Here is a 14,996-nt window from a genome sequence, read left to right on the forward strand (position 1 = left end):
GGCCACTCTTTTGGCTGCCACTCAGGTGTGGTGCCACATTCCTGTGGGGCGGGCGAGGCGGCGGCGGCGGAGAACGACGTCAGCGGCGGAGAACGACGTCAGCTCCGGGCTGGGACCTTGTCGACGGCGTGCGTCTCTGCCTGCTCAAATCACATGCTGTCAAAAGGTATCTAAGTAACGCATTGGTTGATATTGGCGAGAACTCCAGAAAAGGGAGTTTCCTTGTGGCTCTCCTGAAGAATGAAGGCGTATCACCAAAGGGGACGGGAGTCAATTCCACTGATTTCGCGGCGCTACTTCCTCATTCCTGATTATACGCTACTCATTTAGCGATATTTGTCATTCAGGTCAAATTTCAGGTTGAACTTAAAATGCAGAACTTCATCTTCGAAAAAATGTGAATGCCGTTCAATGGTTTTAAGCGCTTTTAGCACAATGTTGTTTTCTCACATTAAAAAAAAAGTACATTCAAGAAAAGAGGTCTTAAATTTGACCCCCCAAAAGTTGATATAACAAGTAAAAAAACAATGTTGATTTCAGTTAAGTAAAATCCACCTGTCTTTATCTATCTTAGGCGGCCATTTTGCCACTTAACTGTCGACTGAAAATGACATCACAGTTGCTCGGGGCTCAAGTATTGACCAATCAGGACTCGACTGTTTTCTGGGCTTGGTCATGTGACGTTCGCAAGCTGAGCTGCAGTTTAACTAGTGGGACTGCATAGAGCATATCATTGTAAGGAAAGGTTTTGATGTGACTTTCCCTTCAGTAAAAAACATAAGACTAAGAATATGACATGCAAACACCCCCCAAACTCCCGCAGCACCACCACCCAAAAAAATCTGCATAAAACCCGTCAGGTTTTTTTTTTTAGCATATTTCTCTCAAGTTAAACAACTTTGTAAAATAGTCGAATCTCCTGCCTTTAACTTTGTAAGCCTTAAGGGACCAAAAAAAGCACACATTTTATTTATGATGTATTTTTTTTTTTTGTCATTAATCGGCCGAATCATCAGTTATCGAAATTTCAGAATTCACACCGCCACGTTGATGCAATTCGTTAGCCCCTGCGTGGTGATTTGCGTTGCCTGTTAGCATCAAGATAGACTGACTTTTTTTTTTTTTTTTTTAAGGCAAAGCTAGCTTGTTTCAAACACACAATGTGGAATTGTTTGTTTTGTTGCCTATCTGTCAAACTACTGCTTGTTTAGATGTGACTTGAGTTCACTGCCACCAAAAACTCACAAGTCCAGTTCCCACTGTAGTGTCCCTACCTACTGATGCAGCAGGATTAGCAAACACAAAATGGCTGGAAGGCAAACATTTCCAAGCAGGGGATTGGAATTCTGTTGACGGCATGAAAACCATCCTTGCACATCATTGCTTCCTGTGGACAAAATCTCAGCGCTCCACATCAACAAAAACCTGCGACGCTCGATGCCGCACCGTTTGCAAACACACAAAGACACAAACCGTGACCAACACTTGGACTTTATTCAAATAATCTTACAACACACTCACACAGATGCTGCATAAAACATCAGTTTCAGTGAGCGAAATTCAAGCATAAATTAGACCGCAATTATTTTTAATAAGAAGACAAGAGGTCATGTAAACAGTGGTGCAACCAATCTGCTCTAATTAGGCTTTTATTCATTGACTCCAACAATTTAAACAGCTCTTCAACTGAGATCAAGACTGCACTCATTTAATGCCTGAGAGGTTATTTAACACACATTTAACACTTTTTCTCTCTCGGCGATTAGCCTTTTCGTGACTGCGATCGCCGTACCGTGTCATATTTATAGTGCGCGTTTTAATAAAATACGGGCCCCGCTTCTACAGCCAATTTGGCAGATTACAAATTACATGACTGCAGTTTGATACAATCACCAAAAAAGGTAAAAAAAAGAAAAAAAAGAAAAGAAAGACAAGAAAAAGAAGAGAAACAAAAGAAAGAAATGCTAAAATAGCAGTATTCCCTTTGAAATGTGTTGATGTGCATCAAAGTAGACTATAAGGGACACACTGAAAAGAAGTCGAAATGTGACGAGGATAAAGTCGTAAAGAAATGTGTACATTGAAAACGAAGGCTTCATTTACGAGGAGAAACTCGTACTTGAGGAGATTAGTCACTACACTCCACAAGAATATTTGTCAGGATTTCAGGACAATAAGGCGTGAATTTACAAAAATAACGTCGTAATCCTTATGAGAACAGTCTCGGTGTGAGGACAAAAGTTGGAATTTAACAGAATAGGCGTGATTTTACGGGGGGGGGGGGGGGGGGGGGGGGAAGTTGCAGTTTAACAAGAAGACAATTTTAGGAGAATACAGTCGTAATTCTACAAGAATAAAAATGGCCAATTTGCTAAGTGGTCATTCCTTAAAGAATAGTTTTTATGTGATGAAATAAGTCAAGGCGTAATTTCAGGACAAAGTTTGAATTTACGAGAAGGACTAACTTTGCAAAAAACGGACATTTCAGTCCTAATTTTGTAAGAAGTCGCAAGAAATCACAATTTTACAAAAATACAGTTGGAGTGTTATGAGAATTTGTAAACAGTATGCATAGAGTTATACTTTAGTTCAGGTTCATAACTTTGTTCTCGTTAAAATTTTTCCTCATAAAAAGGCCAAAAAAATCATGTGTTTTTCCATCAAAACATTCCAACTTATTAAAATTAAAATTGGGATAGGATGCACCGTTTTCATGGACACTAAAAATATTCGATCCGATCCTGACTTGCGTGTTCATGCATCACACATACGATCGAAACAAATTATTTTGACATGCGCAGATTGAGCAAACCAGAAATAATTGCTATCTTTTAGTGGCAAATTTCACAAGAATAAAGTAGCACTTTTATGGGAATAATTACAATTATTGAAGAAAAGGTTCAAAATTTGGGGAAAAAAATTCTGAGGGAAAAACGGTGTCACATGTTTATCTACAATGAAGTGACCATTTAAAGAGAGCAAAATTTAAATTGTACAAGAATAAAGTTTGAATGTTTGAAGAATAAGTCATTTTAGTACTTTTTGTTTTACATTCATTCATTCAAATTAGGACTTTTTCCTCACAAAAAGATCACCAAAATATTGAAATATTATTGATGGTAAATTACAACTTTTATATCAAAAATTGTCATTCTTATTTGTATTATTCTTGCAACTTTACGACTGTTTCCTGGCTATTGTAGATTTTTTTTTCTTTTTATTTCTCAGTGTGCCAAATTTATGCTGTGCACACGCAAAAACAATCAAAACAAAATAAAGAATGCCGACTCACACTAAGTGTTCCAAAATGGTGACATGTGACTCAAGTGTGCAAATGGGTGAAGGCCTAAAAGTAAATGTGCAATTAGTGTTGATTACGACTGGCTTCTGGAAAGCCGTTTGAGAATCTATTCCACATGCTTGGTATCCGTCTTATTTACTAGTAGGCTCTTTCTCCTCACTAGTAAGACAACTCAGTGCACTAGTATGGAGTTCTTATTTCTAAGAATTTTTATGACTGGACTTTCCCCTTTCAATGTGATTTCAAGGACATGAAATAAACGCTCAAACGGCTTCCCATACTGGCTTCTCTTTCGAGGCACACGCGAGCAACAATGGGCATTCCCACTTCAAAGTGTAACCGACTCGCACCTGCGCCCCAAAAATGTGTCCCTCTGGGTCCGTGCGCAATCCACTGACCGCTGCTCGGTGAGATTCTCGTACACTTTGTCCACCCGGGAAGCAGTTTAGTGATCAAAGGTTGGAATACATCAGTAGTACCGTCACTGGGTGCTCCATTGCCGCCATCTTGCATCATAGCGGTCAAATAGCGAAGGCTTTTCAGGCAAAACGCCCCCCCCCACCCCCCCCCACCCCCCAGCCACACCCACCCCTCACCGACCCTCGACGACGTACCTCCGCTTCACACCAGGTTGTAGTCTTCAAGGTTGCCTTGCAGGATATGGTCCTTGACGGCATGGAAGACGAAGCGGATGTTGTCCGTGTCGGTGGCGCAGGTGAAGTGGTAGTAGATGAGCTTCTTGCGGTTGGGGTGCAGGTTGACGAACATGTTCAGGATGAACTCCTGGCCCGCCTTCACGTCCCGCTGCGGACCTGCAAGGGCGCGGGAACGCACATGAGGAGCCAGCAAGTCGACGTTTCCCCCTTTTTTTGTGTCATCGACACGTAAGGGTGAAACAATGTCGCCGTGATGTTACACTTTCTGGGTAGTTTCAGTACGTTTTAACGAGCAACCTCTACGCTCTCGTTTGCTGACACCCACATCACTCACCAGACCAGACAGTGCCTTTTAAAGGGATACACACTCAAAGTCACAGATACTACAGTAGAATGTGACGATGGGGGCCCGGAATAGAAAATGAATACCTCTACCTCACATGCATGTAATTGGATTTAATAATGTATAATATCCGATTAGTACGCAATTAATCAATGGACTAATCGGTGTCTTTTTCGAGTCCTCAGTTCGGTTTGAGGGGTTGCTTTTTAGTACAAAACGACTGTTTTTGGTCCAAACTTGGCATCCACAGCTGTCACTGGAAAGAATGTCAATCATGAAAATATCCCATTATAATGTAATACTTTATAAAAACATATCATATTAACATAATTACACTGTTCAGAATTGTTGGTGTATCATGATCGGTTCTTTGCGGCTCGTACTGGTGTGAGCGACTTGGCCACCGGGTGGCAGGATAATACAGTCATGCTGACAAATGAGGAAGAGTTTCACTCAACTACACGATGTAACTCAATAAGATGCAGTAAAATTCCTTTTTTTTAACACAGAAGATATAGAATACCATATATGGCTACGAGTACTGCGTTTTGCGTTGTTTTTTTTAGCGTTAAGATACAGTAAGCGGACTTTGCTAAGGAAAAGCAAATAAATAAATAAAGCAATAAAAATAATTTGCGACTGATGAAATCTAAAAAAAAAAAAGAACAACTTAAAAGTCAGGTCACCCGTATCTCAAGGCGCCGTGTATCAATTTAAATCATTTGAAATGCCATTATTCCATCACGCCATAGTGTGAACCGAGACAACTAAGCAACTCTGTGATGTGTAATAAAGACAAGTAGTTGTCCAACTTTTTAAGCTAAGTACCACCTCAAAAAACAATCGTCTCTCCAAATACCACCACAATGACCAAAATTAAAGTGCAGTAGCACTAGTAAGTGTTCATCAAAAGTGAGGCAGAGGTTTTATGAATAAAAATGATATATATCATTTTTCTAAGTTACTGTAGCATTATGCACACAGTGTCAACATTACCAGTTCTTTTACATAGGGGACATAATAAATACATTGACTAATTATTCAATGAAAATAGAGCAAAAGAAGGGGACAAAGTTGACCCAGTAACTTTCCACCTTCTGAGGTAGTAGCAGAGCTGTAACAGTATAAGAAATCCTTTTTTTTGTGATTAAAATGTAATCCTAATCAAGCTAATAGACTGCCTTCTTTAAATGATGTAATAGAATTCACCTGAACTATACATGGTTTTCACTTAAATGTCTCCCATTTACATAAAGTAGATATAACGTTTTTTTGTTTTTTTTAATCTGAGTGCTTGCTCTTGCAATGTTTGGAAAGTGAAAGAGCTGAGCATTGCAAATGAATGCCTGTCCTCATCCTCTGCTCACCGTTATATTCAGGAAAGTAGTCGACCAAATGCGAGTGCATGATTTTCTCCTCCAGCAAATCTATTTTGTTGAGGAACAAGATGACCGAGGACTCTTCGAACCACTCGTAGGTGATGATTGTCCGGAACAAGGCCATGCTCTCCTCCATGCGATTCTTCAAAAAGAGAATATTGTGAAATAAAAGGGAGGAGCGGGAGGGAGCTGTTTTAACAAGCCCAAGTGAGTGACTAAAGAGCTCCCCCTGCAGGCCGATGAAGCACACCGCTGGGCGTCACCTCATGTGCCGACTCCACCAGCACTTGGTCGTACTCGCTGAGGGCCACCAGGAACATGATGGAGGTGACTTTCTCAAAACAATGGATCCACTTCCTCCTCTCCGAGCGCTGCCCGCCCACGTCCACCATCCTGCGGCGGAGACAAAAGCCTTGTGGCGTGCCGCTTATTTCCCGGCGGAGGCGCCGCCGCGCTCACCTGAACACCATGTTCTCCAGGTCGAAGGGGTACTCGATGATGCCCGTGGTGGGCACCCTGACCCGCAGCACGTCCTGCTGCGACGGCAGGTACGCGGCGTCAGCGATGCGGTCCAAGTCGTTCAGGTAGCTGGAGATGTGCGCGAGGGGAACGGAGTTGAGCGTAAACATGTCTATAATCGAGCCCGTTTTGTGCCTTCGCCCTATTCCAATTAAAGGTACAATTCTGGGATGTCTCGAAAAGATTATCCTTTGTGAAAAATAGTGCCCATAACCTGAGGGAGATTTTTTTTTTTTTTTTGGGTTTGTTTTCATGACGGCAAAATGATGACGTCGATTTTGAGTAGGGCTTAATGATGTTGACAAACAATCTCATTGAATTTTTTTTTTTTACCCTCAATGTTGTGATTGCGATGTGATTATTTTCTCAAGGTCCTCTTTCCATGTATTTCCTAACAAAGTAATCAATGAACAATAACAGATTGAATATACATAAATGTTTTGGTCTTTTAGACTCATGCTAAAATAAAGTCAAATGAACCATGAGGACATTTTTTTTTTTTTTTTTTTTTTTTAAATCGACAGAATTAGAGTCATTAACTTACTAAATACTTTGACTTGCAATCTTTTTAGCATTCACTACATTATTGCAGCTGAGTATTTCAAAAAGGTTTATATAAAAAAAAAAAAAGAGCAGCTTATCGGTTACATTAATGGTGGAAAATGTTTTTAAACGATTTCTCTTGGTTGCATTTTTTTATCCGACAAAAACCTGGAATCACAAACAAGGCTGTGCAGACTTCTTTTTTTATATGCATTGCACTTTGTTGGAATAGAATAAATAAATAGAGTCAACACAGAGGCCATGCACGCGGCTGGCATAGAAAACAATGGAAAATATTCGGCAGGTATGCCAGCTGTTTACAGTACACTCACTATTTGGCCGAGTCGGAGAGCTGGTATTCTCTTTTGCGACCGTAACATTCTTGTATCCCCGGGTCGGCCCACAGGCTCCTGATGGCGTCCACGTACGCTTTTGTAAACGTCGTCACCGTCTCCACGTTCACCTCGCTGACAGTACTGGCGTTGGCCTGAGCAAAGGCATGCAAAAACAAAGCATATTATTTATTTGCTAAAAAAAAGTTTGGACCAGAAAACTCGTCTGAGGTTGTTGGGTTTTTTTTTTTTTTTTTTTTAGATGTTGTGAGACTCGATGCCTCCCCTAAGTTGTTTCAATGTCACTTTTTTTTTTTTACAACTGCAAACAATTAGTCTAACGATTGCTGAAATCATTTTTAATTCACTGTCACGAAATGGAAAAAAAAAACAATAGCTATTTGCTTGCGAAAAAGTGTTTTTTTTTCTTCCCGTCCGTACAGATCCCCAGTTATCCTCTCAGCTCCTCGTAGAGGATAAAGACCATATGACAGTGAGTACAGTTACCTTAAATATGAAGAAACTATCAGTCGGTAAAAGGGTTGTGTGTCCCATTATGCGTAATCATTAGCATTAAGCTAGCCGCCAAAAGGCTAAGTCATGCATTTGTTTAAAAAAAAACAACAACGTGTCATCCTCCCTAGTTTCATATTTAGTTTCACGGTAAACTTCAACTGTGGTTGGCGTTGAACCGATGGAAGCTTTTTCTTTTTTGAAGAGGAGGAGGGAATCCTTTGCAATGATGAATTTGAGCAAACCTGACGTTTTGCTATCGTGATGCAAAGAGTTTCATAAGGACAGACTGTCTGTGAGACTCCGAAGGTGTCTGTGATCTGTGATTGGACGAGTGAGTCAGGGGTGGCGACAGCGGATAAGAGGACTGCGCGCATGTACTGTATCTAATCTCTGCAGGAAGAAGGCTGACTGTAAACACTAGTTGGATGTTTCCTTTGGCGACGTGAACCATTTATTGAGAATTTGATTGAATTTGCGGCTGCTCTTCAGCAAGTTTTCACAGACGCCTTTTTAGAGGGCAAGACAGCAGCAAACCCCAGTTGACTTTGCATTTCTCGAATTATGTCTTTTTTGTTGTTTTTTTTTTACATCCGTCATCTTTCCGGGAGGTTGAAAAAAAATGTAACGAGGCCTTTTTTCGACCGAGGAAGAAGCAGAAAGGAGAGAAGTGCTTTCAAACGTAGGGGATGAGAGTAAAAGGTTGTCGGAAAAATAAATACTCAAAAACAGATACCCTTCCCACCACTGTATCATAAAACAAAACAAATATTGGCCACTTGGACCAGCAGTGTAAATTCAGTTCATCAATGTACCAATAGTGTACATTGTATTTAGATTCACAGTCGTTAGGCGTTGAATAGTTGTGCGTGTGTGGTTCTGCTGCGGCCTGTGTGCGTATTGTTTTCGATGCCTTCGCGAAGGAGCGGCCAATTAAATCACGAGCAAGACGGCACATGTCAAAAACTGCAGTTGACCTTTTTCTTTCATGGCAAAAACTTCCCCACAAGTTGACTCAATACATCCAGTGAACTTCCCCATGAACAACATGGACGGAGAGCAGGGCTACCGCAGAATGTGTGTGTGTGTGTGTGTGTGTGTGAGTGTGTGCGCGTACGTCTTTGATGTTTGGCATCTAATTGTTGCAGGAGTACATCGAGCGCTTCCGTTGAAATGCATTTAGCGGGCCGCCTAAGTGCCGCCGCTGCACAGTTCCGGGTAAAATCTTGTTGAGATAATCTCCTCGAGCTTGGCCAACGGATGCCTTCCTGGAATCTTTGGCCGGCCTTAATGCGCTGCCTCCCCGCCTGGCAACAAATACTTCCCGTCAACGCACGGGCCAGGTGGACGCCATTTTACACCGGCGCTGAAAGAGGATATTCTCCAGCGATTTTGTCCCCCTTTGCAGGCTTGACTGAACGCGAACCATTCGGAATTTGGATTCTTGCGCTTTCATGGAGCGGCTTTTTGTTTTGTAATCCAAGATGACGTTTTCTAAAAATGCCGTCTTCCGCTTTTTTCAAACAGATCTGGTTAAGATGCCAGGATCCGCCCGTTGTTCGCCTTTTACACAGAACACAGCGAAAGGCTGGTTCCACACAAATTCAATACTTTGGTACTTTTTGTAGCATTGCACAAGCCTTCTCTTGGTTTAAGGAAACTTTGAGCTGTGTTAGTACAAGGGCAAGTACCGATACCAGATATCGGCATTGGGCCGCACCGACCTTATTTTAACGTATCGGTATTCGTGGAGGCTGCCGATACCAGCCGCAGATACTTAAAAAAAAATCTGACATCGAGTAAGTCCTTTTTTTAACAATTTGATGTCATTGCGTTAAATGAAATTGTATATGTGAAAAATAATACAGGTATCGTTATTCGGTATCGGTGAGTAGTCAAATCGATACTGGTATCGTACTGGCCTGCATTTCGAGGGGATTTTTTTTTTATGAATGACTTATTCACGTAATAATTAGCAACTTACCTTAAAGTGGAAGTCAAGCCAAACATATTTTTTTCAAGAATATGTTCTATGCAGACCCACTAGTTGAAACAAGGCATTCTGATTAATATTGCGTTTGTGGAATAAGAGTTAATCCACTCATTTTTAGCCATCTCTGGGGGCGGCCATCTTGTCATTTCTGTCCACTGAAAATGACATCACAAACGCTCAGGGCTCCGATAACGACCAATCATGGTTCAGCTTCAGAAAACAGGTGAGCCGTGATTTGTCATTATCTAAGCCCTGAGCGTTTGTGATGTCATTTCCTGTCGACAGAAGTGACAAAATGGCCGCCCCCGGAGATGACTAAAAATGAGTGGATTAACAAACCCAATATTTATCAGAATGCCTTGTTTCAACTAGTGAGCCTGCATAGAACATATTCTTGAACAAAAATATGTTTGGGTTGACTTCCACTTTAAGTATTAGTTAAAGTTACCCATCCAGTCGTGCACAGATATGTGCACCCTCAGTGTTTTCCTTGACAATTTCACTTCAAGAACACACACACGCTGACTCGGTTACTGTGACACGGCAACACAAACACACAAACAAGTGAAGCACTGTCCCCTGGGGACTTTCCTGGTCTCTACCTGGAACTTGCGCTCTGGGTGCTCGTGTGGGTGAGCTAATTGGAGTCATTAATAAGATGCTGTCACCTCCATGAAACATTCGCGTTTGTCTCACGTGTGAAGAAATGTGGAAAAAACGGAGAATAAAGTCATAGGGTTACAAAAGCAGTTGCCATTTGAACCGGGGTCATCATTTTATGAAAATACTGTAACGACAGGAAATGAAGTGTCTCAATTAAACGAGGGAAAAGGTTATTTTACAGCAAGGAAAATGTTTTTGGGAGGTTGCAATCTTGCAAGTAATCTGACAACAAAGAAAGAGTTCAATTGTTGTGATTGCCTGAAAAAACACATTTTACAAGAATAACGTCAAAATTATGAAGAGTGTTATTTCGCAAGGTAGACACATAGTTAATTAAATGAATCATTTTTTTTTTAAATGTGTACCTAAAATACTTTTTTTTTTTCGAGAAAAGTCCATTTTGAAATAAACTCTCCCCTTGCTAAAAATGACGCTAAATAGCATCGATGCTGCAACTCTATAACCAGTTAAGCAACAAACTGAACCAAAAACAGAGAAACAGCACATGTAGACAGACAATATAACAGTACTCAGTCATACATTCTTTATCCTCTGTGAAAAACGGCTAATGTGAGTGTCATGATGATGAGCTGAGTAGTTGAGACATCGCCATGAACAGTATTAAGCGTCTGTCTGTCTTGCACTGCCCTTAGGTGCCCGGTACACCATAAGCAGCAGCACAATGGCCATTGATATGATGTGGTGTGACAAAAACTGTTCAGGTATAATAGATATATAAAATAAATAGGGTTTGAATGTATAAGAAAAAATGTGGTTGTCAGTATAAACGCTGCACAGGACCGAGCTTGTTCACTGTGAGTGTCTGGAAGCAGGACTACGAAAATAAACATGGCCGCAAATTACCAGAAGTGCTCCACTGGGCAGTTAAAAGCACGCAGACAACCCCCAACCCCCCAATTGTATAAACTGACAATAAAAGTTCCCACAATTGTGCGCGCTTCTCGTACCTTGTTGTGCTGGTACTTGTATGGGATCCGCAGCGTTTTCATGGCCTGGATCATGGCCTGCATGGCGGTGAAGATGTTCTGGTACACCAGCCTGGTGAAGGCTCTCTTGTCATCGTCAGAGTAGCCTCGGCCGTGGATGATCCTCATTTGCTTGATGAAAGTGCTCTTCCCGCTCTCGCCAGTCCCTGGAAAATAAAACATACATTTAAAAAAAAAAAAACGGTGTCCCAAACAGAGTTCCAAAAATTGCCAAATATGGAACGCCTTCCTTGAAGAACCATACCGCTATAGTTGGTCCCTGAACAGGTGTGTGTTTGCAAGCTCCTACGTTGTGAAAGGACCCTGAATGCACCTGAATGTTGCTTGTTTAGCATGCATGTGACGAATGTGATTCTGCCCTCCCTGAGCGTGCAATGTTCTTTAATGACACTCCACCTGGAGTCTACTTTAAAACTAAACACACAACAAAAACAATCACGCACATTGTATATTTAAATTCAAGACATTTTAGAAGCATTTTAGAAGCATCAAAAGTGCTAATGCTAGCAGTCAATGTAAAATCCTACTGAGGGGATAATTGAAGCATTGAGTTACAGGATTGATATTCCTTCAAATAATAAATATTCACACACAAACTCCATAGTAACACATACGGATATATAATATAGCAAAATTCAAAGGCAAATATTCTTCTGAATCTGTGAAAAAACCTACCTTACCTTGATAAAGTTCAATCGCGACTTTCTTCTTCTATTCTTTTTAAACAATTAAGAGTGTATCTCCATGCATGCATGGCCCCACACTGCCCCTAGAGGCCAATGTGTGCACAGCAGCTGCAGCCAGTATTCATTTTCATTTGTTTTTTTATATTAATATATTATTTTACCTTGATACTAATTTACTGTCTGGTTGTTCTTTCAAGTTATATTTGAAGTTGAACAAATACTAACTTTTGAACTCAATGAATAATCGTGTTTAACCCTGATTTCAATATCGCTCAAAATAATCATAATTATTTTTTCCATTATCGTGAAGCGCAACCATACCAGTGATGTTTTTAACCAAAGGTCAGAAGTGGTTCTTGGGTACCACACCAAAGTAAGTGTAACCCTAAGAGAGGGGCGCAACTTCTGTTTCCCTACTTAACTCATGAAAGTACAACTTTTGATGCCTGTCTCTGAATTTATCTGAACTCCATACATGAAAGTGTTAATAAAAGTGGTAGTGATCAAGTATCTCAAGTACCTTGGGACCCCCAAAAATTTTAAACCCCAGCCATGTGTGTGGTGAACTCCACCTTTTAGGTACCGTACTGTGCCACCACGAGTACACAAGGTGCACAGAAAGTGGTACCAGAAAGTGGTACTTCAAGGAAAGGGTTCCAAAAAAAAAAGTATGGATCGATCAGCTGTTTTATACCTTCAACAACTTTTGATTACCCGGTTTTTGAGTTTAGTTTATGTGCCAACCTTTAGGTACCGTCCCACAGTAAACCTAATAGGCTGGGCTCGAAAAAGTGGTTTTGATACATTCCACACTTTTTGATACCAATCTCTAAATGTGGTGAACTTCATATTTGAAAGGATTCCAAAATTGGTAGGGGTCAGCTATCTTGGTGCCCTGAAAGTAACAATGGTACCCACTACTCAAAGGCAAAGTGTCCAAAATTGTCCACCTGTTTGTAATATTGTGCTCAACTTCTGACTTGGGGATGTTTAATTAACCGGCGTTTAACTTTGAAAGCATTGATTTTATTTTGAAGCCCAGTACGAAAACATGTCAATACCATGAAATGTCGCACCCGGAGGGACCAAAAAAAAATGTTTTTTTCCACTTGAATAATGTACACCCACAGCGGCTGTTTGCTTTCGTCTGTCACGCATGACATTTATAAACTATTGTGTAATCAAAGGCGTTGCAGCGGAGCACAAAGACTTAAGTGTATGCTTAATACTGCTTAAAAACACAACAACGTGTGTAAATATCGATTAGTTGTGTTGTAAAGTGCGAGCTTTACTTCATTTACCGAGCAAGAGAAGCTTGTATTCCCGTCTCGAGTCTCTCTTGTCGCGGCGTAGCTGCCTCTCGATCTCGTCGTTGATCCTCCGAGCCTCTTTGGCCTCCGGGCTGAGGCAGCAAGCCCCCGCCGCCATCAGGGTCATCGTGCCCGGCTTCAGGCGTCGCCTCCCTGGGCACGGACACAAACATGATGCCGTTTAAGCGCGGAGCGAAGATGGGAAAAGGTGGGGGGCACAACGACCAAAAGACCACTCGGCTCCCTGAGAAGCACAACATAACTCACGAAAGTTGACTTTTTACCTTTCTGTAACACTTTTAGTGCTAAATGAAGTCGCGCGAAGAAGTTTTTACGACTGCCCGCGGGCGTGGTGGATGTGCCGAATATGGCGGAGTTTCACTTCATGGCAAAATGAAATCCATTTGTTTGACCCGAAAAGACGACGAAAAGTAGCCAAGCCTTGTCGATGAGGAAGAGCAAAAAGCACACTGTGCGGGCGGTTTTCGCGTCTCGAACAAGGAGTGTGGGTCTCCGTCCTACCGCTGCGACCCCCCGCCCGGTGTGCGCTGGAGTCCCGCGCGGATGGTGCATGTGACGGGGAGAAGAGGGGACTGCTCCTCGCTCTCTCTCCGGTGAGGGAAAAGCGTGTGAGTTCTCGTCTATTACATTATTGTAACTCGTTTCCTGTAATAAACGAGAGTGTTGGCTGCGGATGGATGTGACACATGTGACACAAGAGTATCGCGATATTTTAACAACCACAACAAAATTGTATCACGAGGCAGATATGAATCGACGAGGAAATAAAATGAATACAGTACCAATATACACAGATTTAAAAAATATTTTTTGCATACATTTTTTTTAAATGTCTTAAAATCGGTGGTTCAGATTTGGATGGATGAAAATCAGAAGTTTACAAAAAAGTATATATTCTGGCCAAAAGCTGATTAGTTAAGTTTACAAAAAATATAGAAGTGTTGCTGCAAAGTAAGTGTGTAAACCCTTTGGAATTTCTTAAATGCATCATTTGGTCATAAAATCTGATCAGTTTAAATCACAAGACTAACAGACTGATTAAACTATTACCACGCAAAAATGCTGTCATATTTTCATAGAACATTCAAGACGGAGCAAAGGGTGAGTGAACCCTTGGATTTAATAACTGGTTGACCCTCCTTTGGGCAATAACCACAACAAAACATTTCCTGCTGCGGATCAAACGTGCGCAACAATCGAAGGAATTTTGGACCGTTCCTCTTTACAAAACTGTTGCAGTTCAGCAAGATTCCTGGGATGTCTGGTGTGAATAGCGCTCTTGAGGTCATGCCACAGCATCTCATTCGGGTTGAGGTCAGGACTGACTTGACCACTCCAGAATATGCATTTTCTTCTTAAGCCATTTTGTTGTTGATTTGCTTCGATATTTTGGATCATTGTCCTGCGGCAACACCCAAACTCTTGAGAGCTTCCAACAGTTGGACAGATGGCCTCAAATTCTTCTGCAAAATGTCGGTAAACGATAACGGTAACGATAGCAAGCTGTCCAGGTCCTGGGCAAGCAAATCACAGCCATACCATGATGCTCCCTCCACCATGCTTCACAGCTGGCATAAGGTTTTTATCTTGGTGTGCTGTGCCAGTTTTGCTCCACCTACTTTGTTTTTTGGGAAACATGTTGGGTTTTTTTGGGGGGGGGGGTTGATTAAAAAACAAAACAAACAACAAAACAAAATGCTACATTCGGGGGAGTAGGCAGGTAACTAAAG

The 14,996-nt window shown here is 41.4% G+C and overlaps 1 protein-coding gene across 3 annotated transcripts; it reads right to left on the minus strand.

The window, feature by feature from the left end:
* Position 1: 1 nt before the first annotated feature.
* LOC147135681 (guanine nucleotide-binding protein G(q) subunit alpha-like) lies at positions 2 to 13,949 on the minus strand. Of its 3 annotated transcripts, none has more exons than XM_086052850.1 (9): positions 13,768 to 13,949; positions 13,237 to 13,398; positions 11,211 to 11,395; positions 7,074 to 7,228; positions 6,139 to 6,267; positions 5,943 to 6,072; positions 5,668 to 5,821; positions 3,916 to 4,113; positions 2 to 140 (listed from the first exon to the last, which is right to left on the minus strand). In XM_086052850.1, exons 2-8 carry the CDS (start codon positions 13,370 to 13,372, stop codon positions 3,923 to 3,925), a joined length of 1,080 nt encoding a protein of 359 aa, XP_085908976.1. In that variant the 5' UTR covers positions 13,373 to 13,398; positions 13,768 to 13,949; the 3' UTR covers positions 2 to 140; positions 3,916 to 3,922. The 3 variants fall into 3 exon arrangements, with proteins under 3 accessions (XP_085908976.1, XP_085908975.1, XP_085908977.1); XM_086052849.1 differs by having other exon boundaries at positions 13,530 to 13,949; XM_086052851.1 differs by lacking the exons at positions 13,237 to 13,398; positions 13,768 to 13,949 and adding an exon at positions 11,930 to 12,024.
* Between the last annotated feature and the right edge of the window lie 1,047 nt (positions 13,950 to 14,996).

The sequence above is a fragment of the Filicampus tigris genome, chromosome 15 (assembly GCF_054856515.1).
Source record: "Filicampus tigris isolate MCC_2025a chromosome 15, RoL_Ftig_1.0, whole genome shotgun sequence".
Lineage (NCBI taxonomy): Eukaryota > Metazoa > Chordata > Actinopteri > Syngnathiformes > Syngnathidae > Filicampus > Filicampus tigris.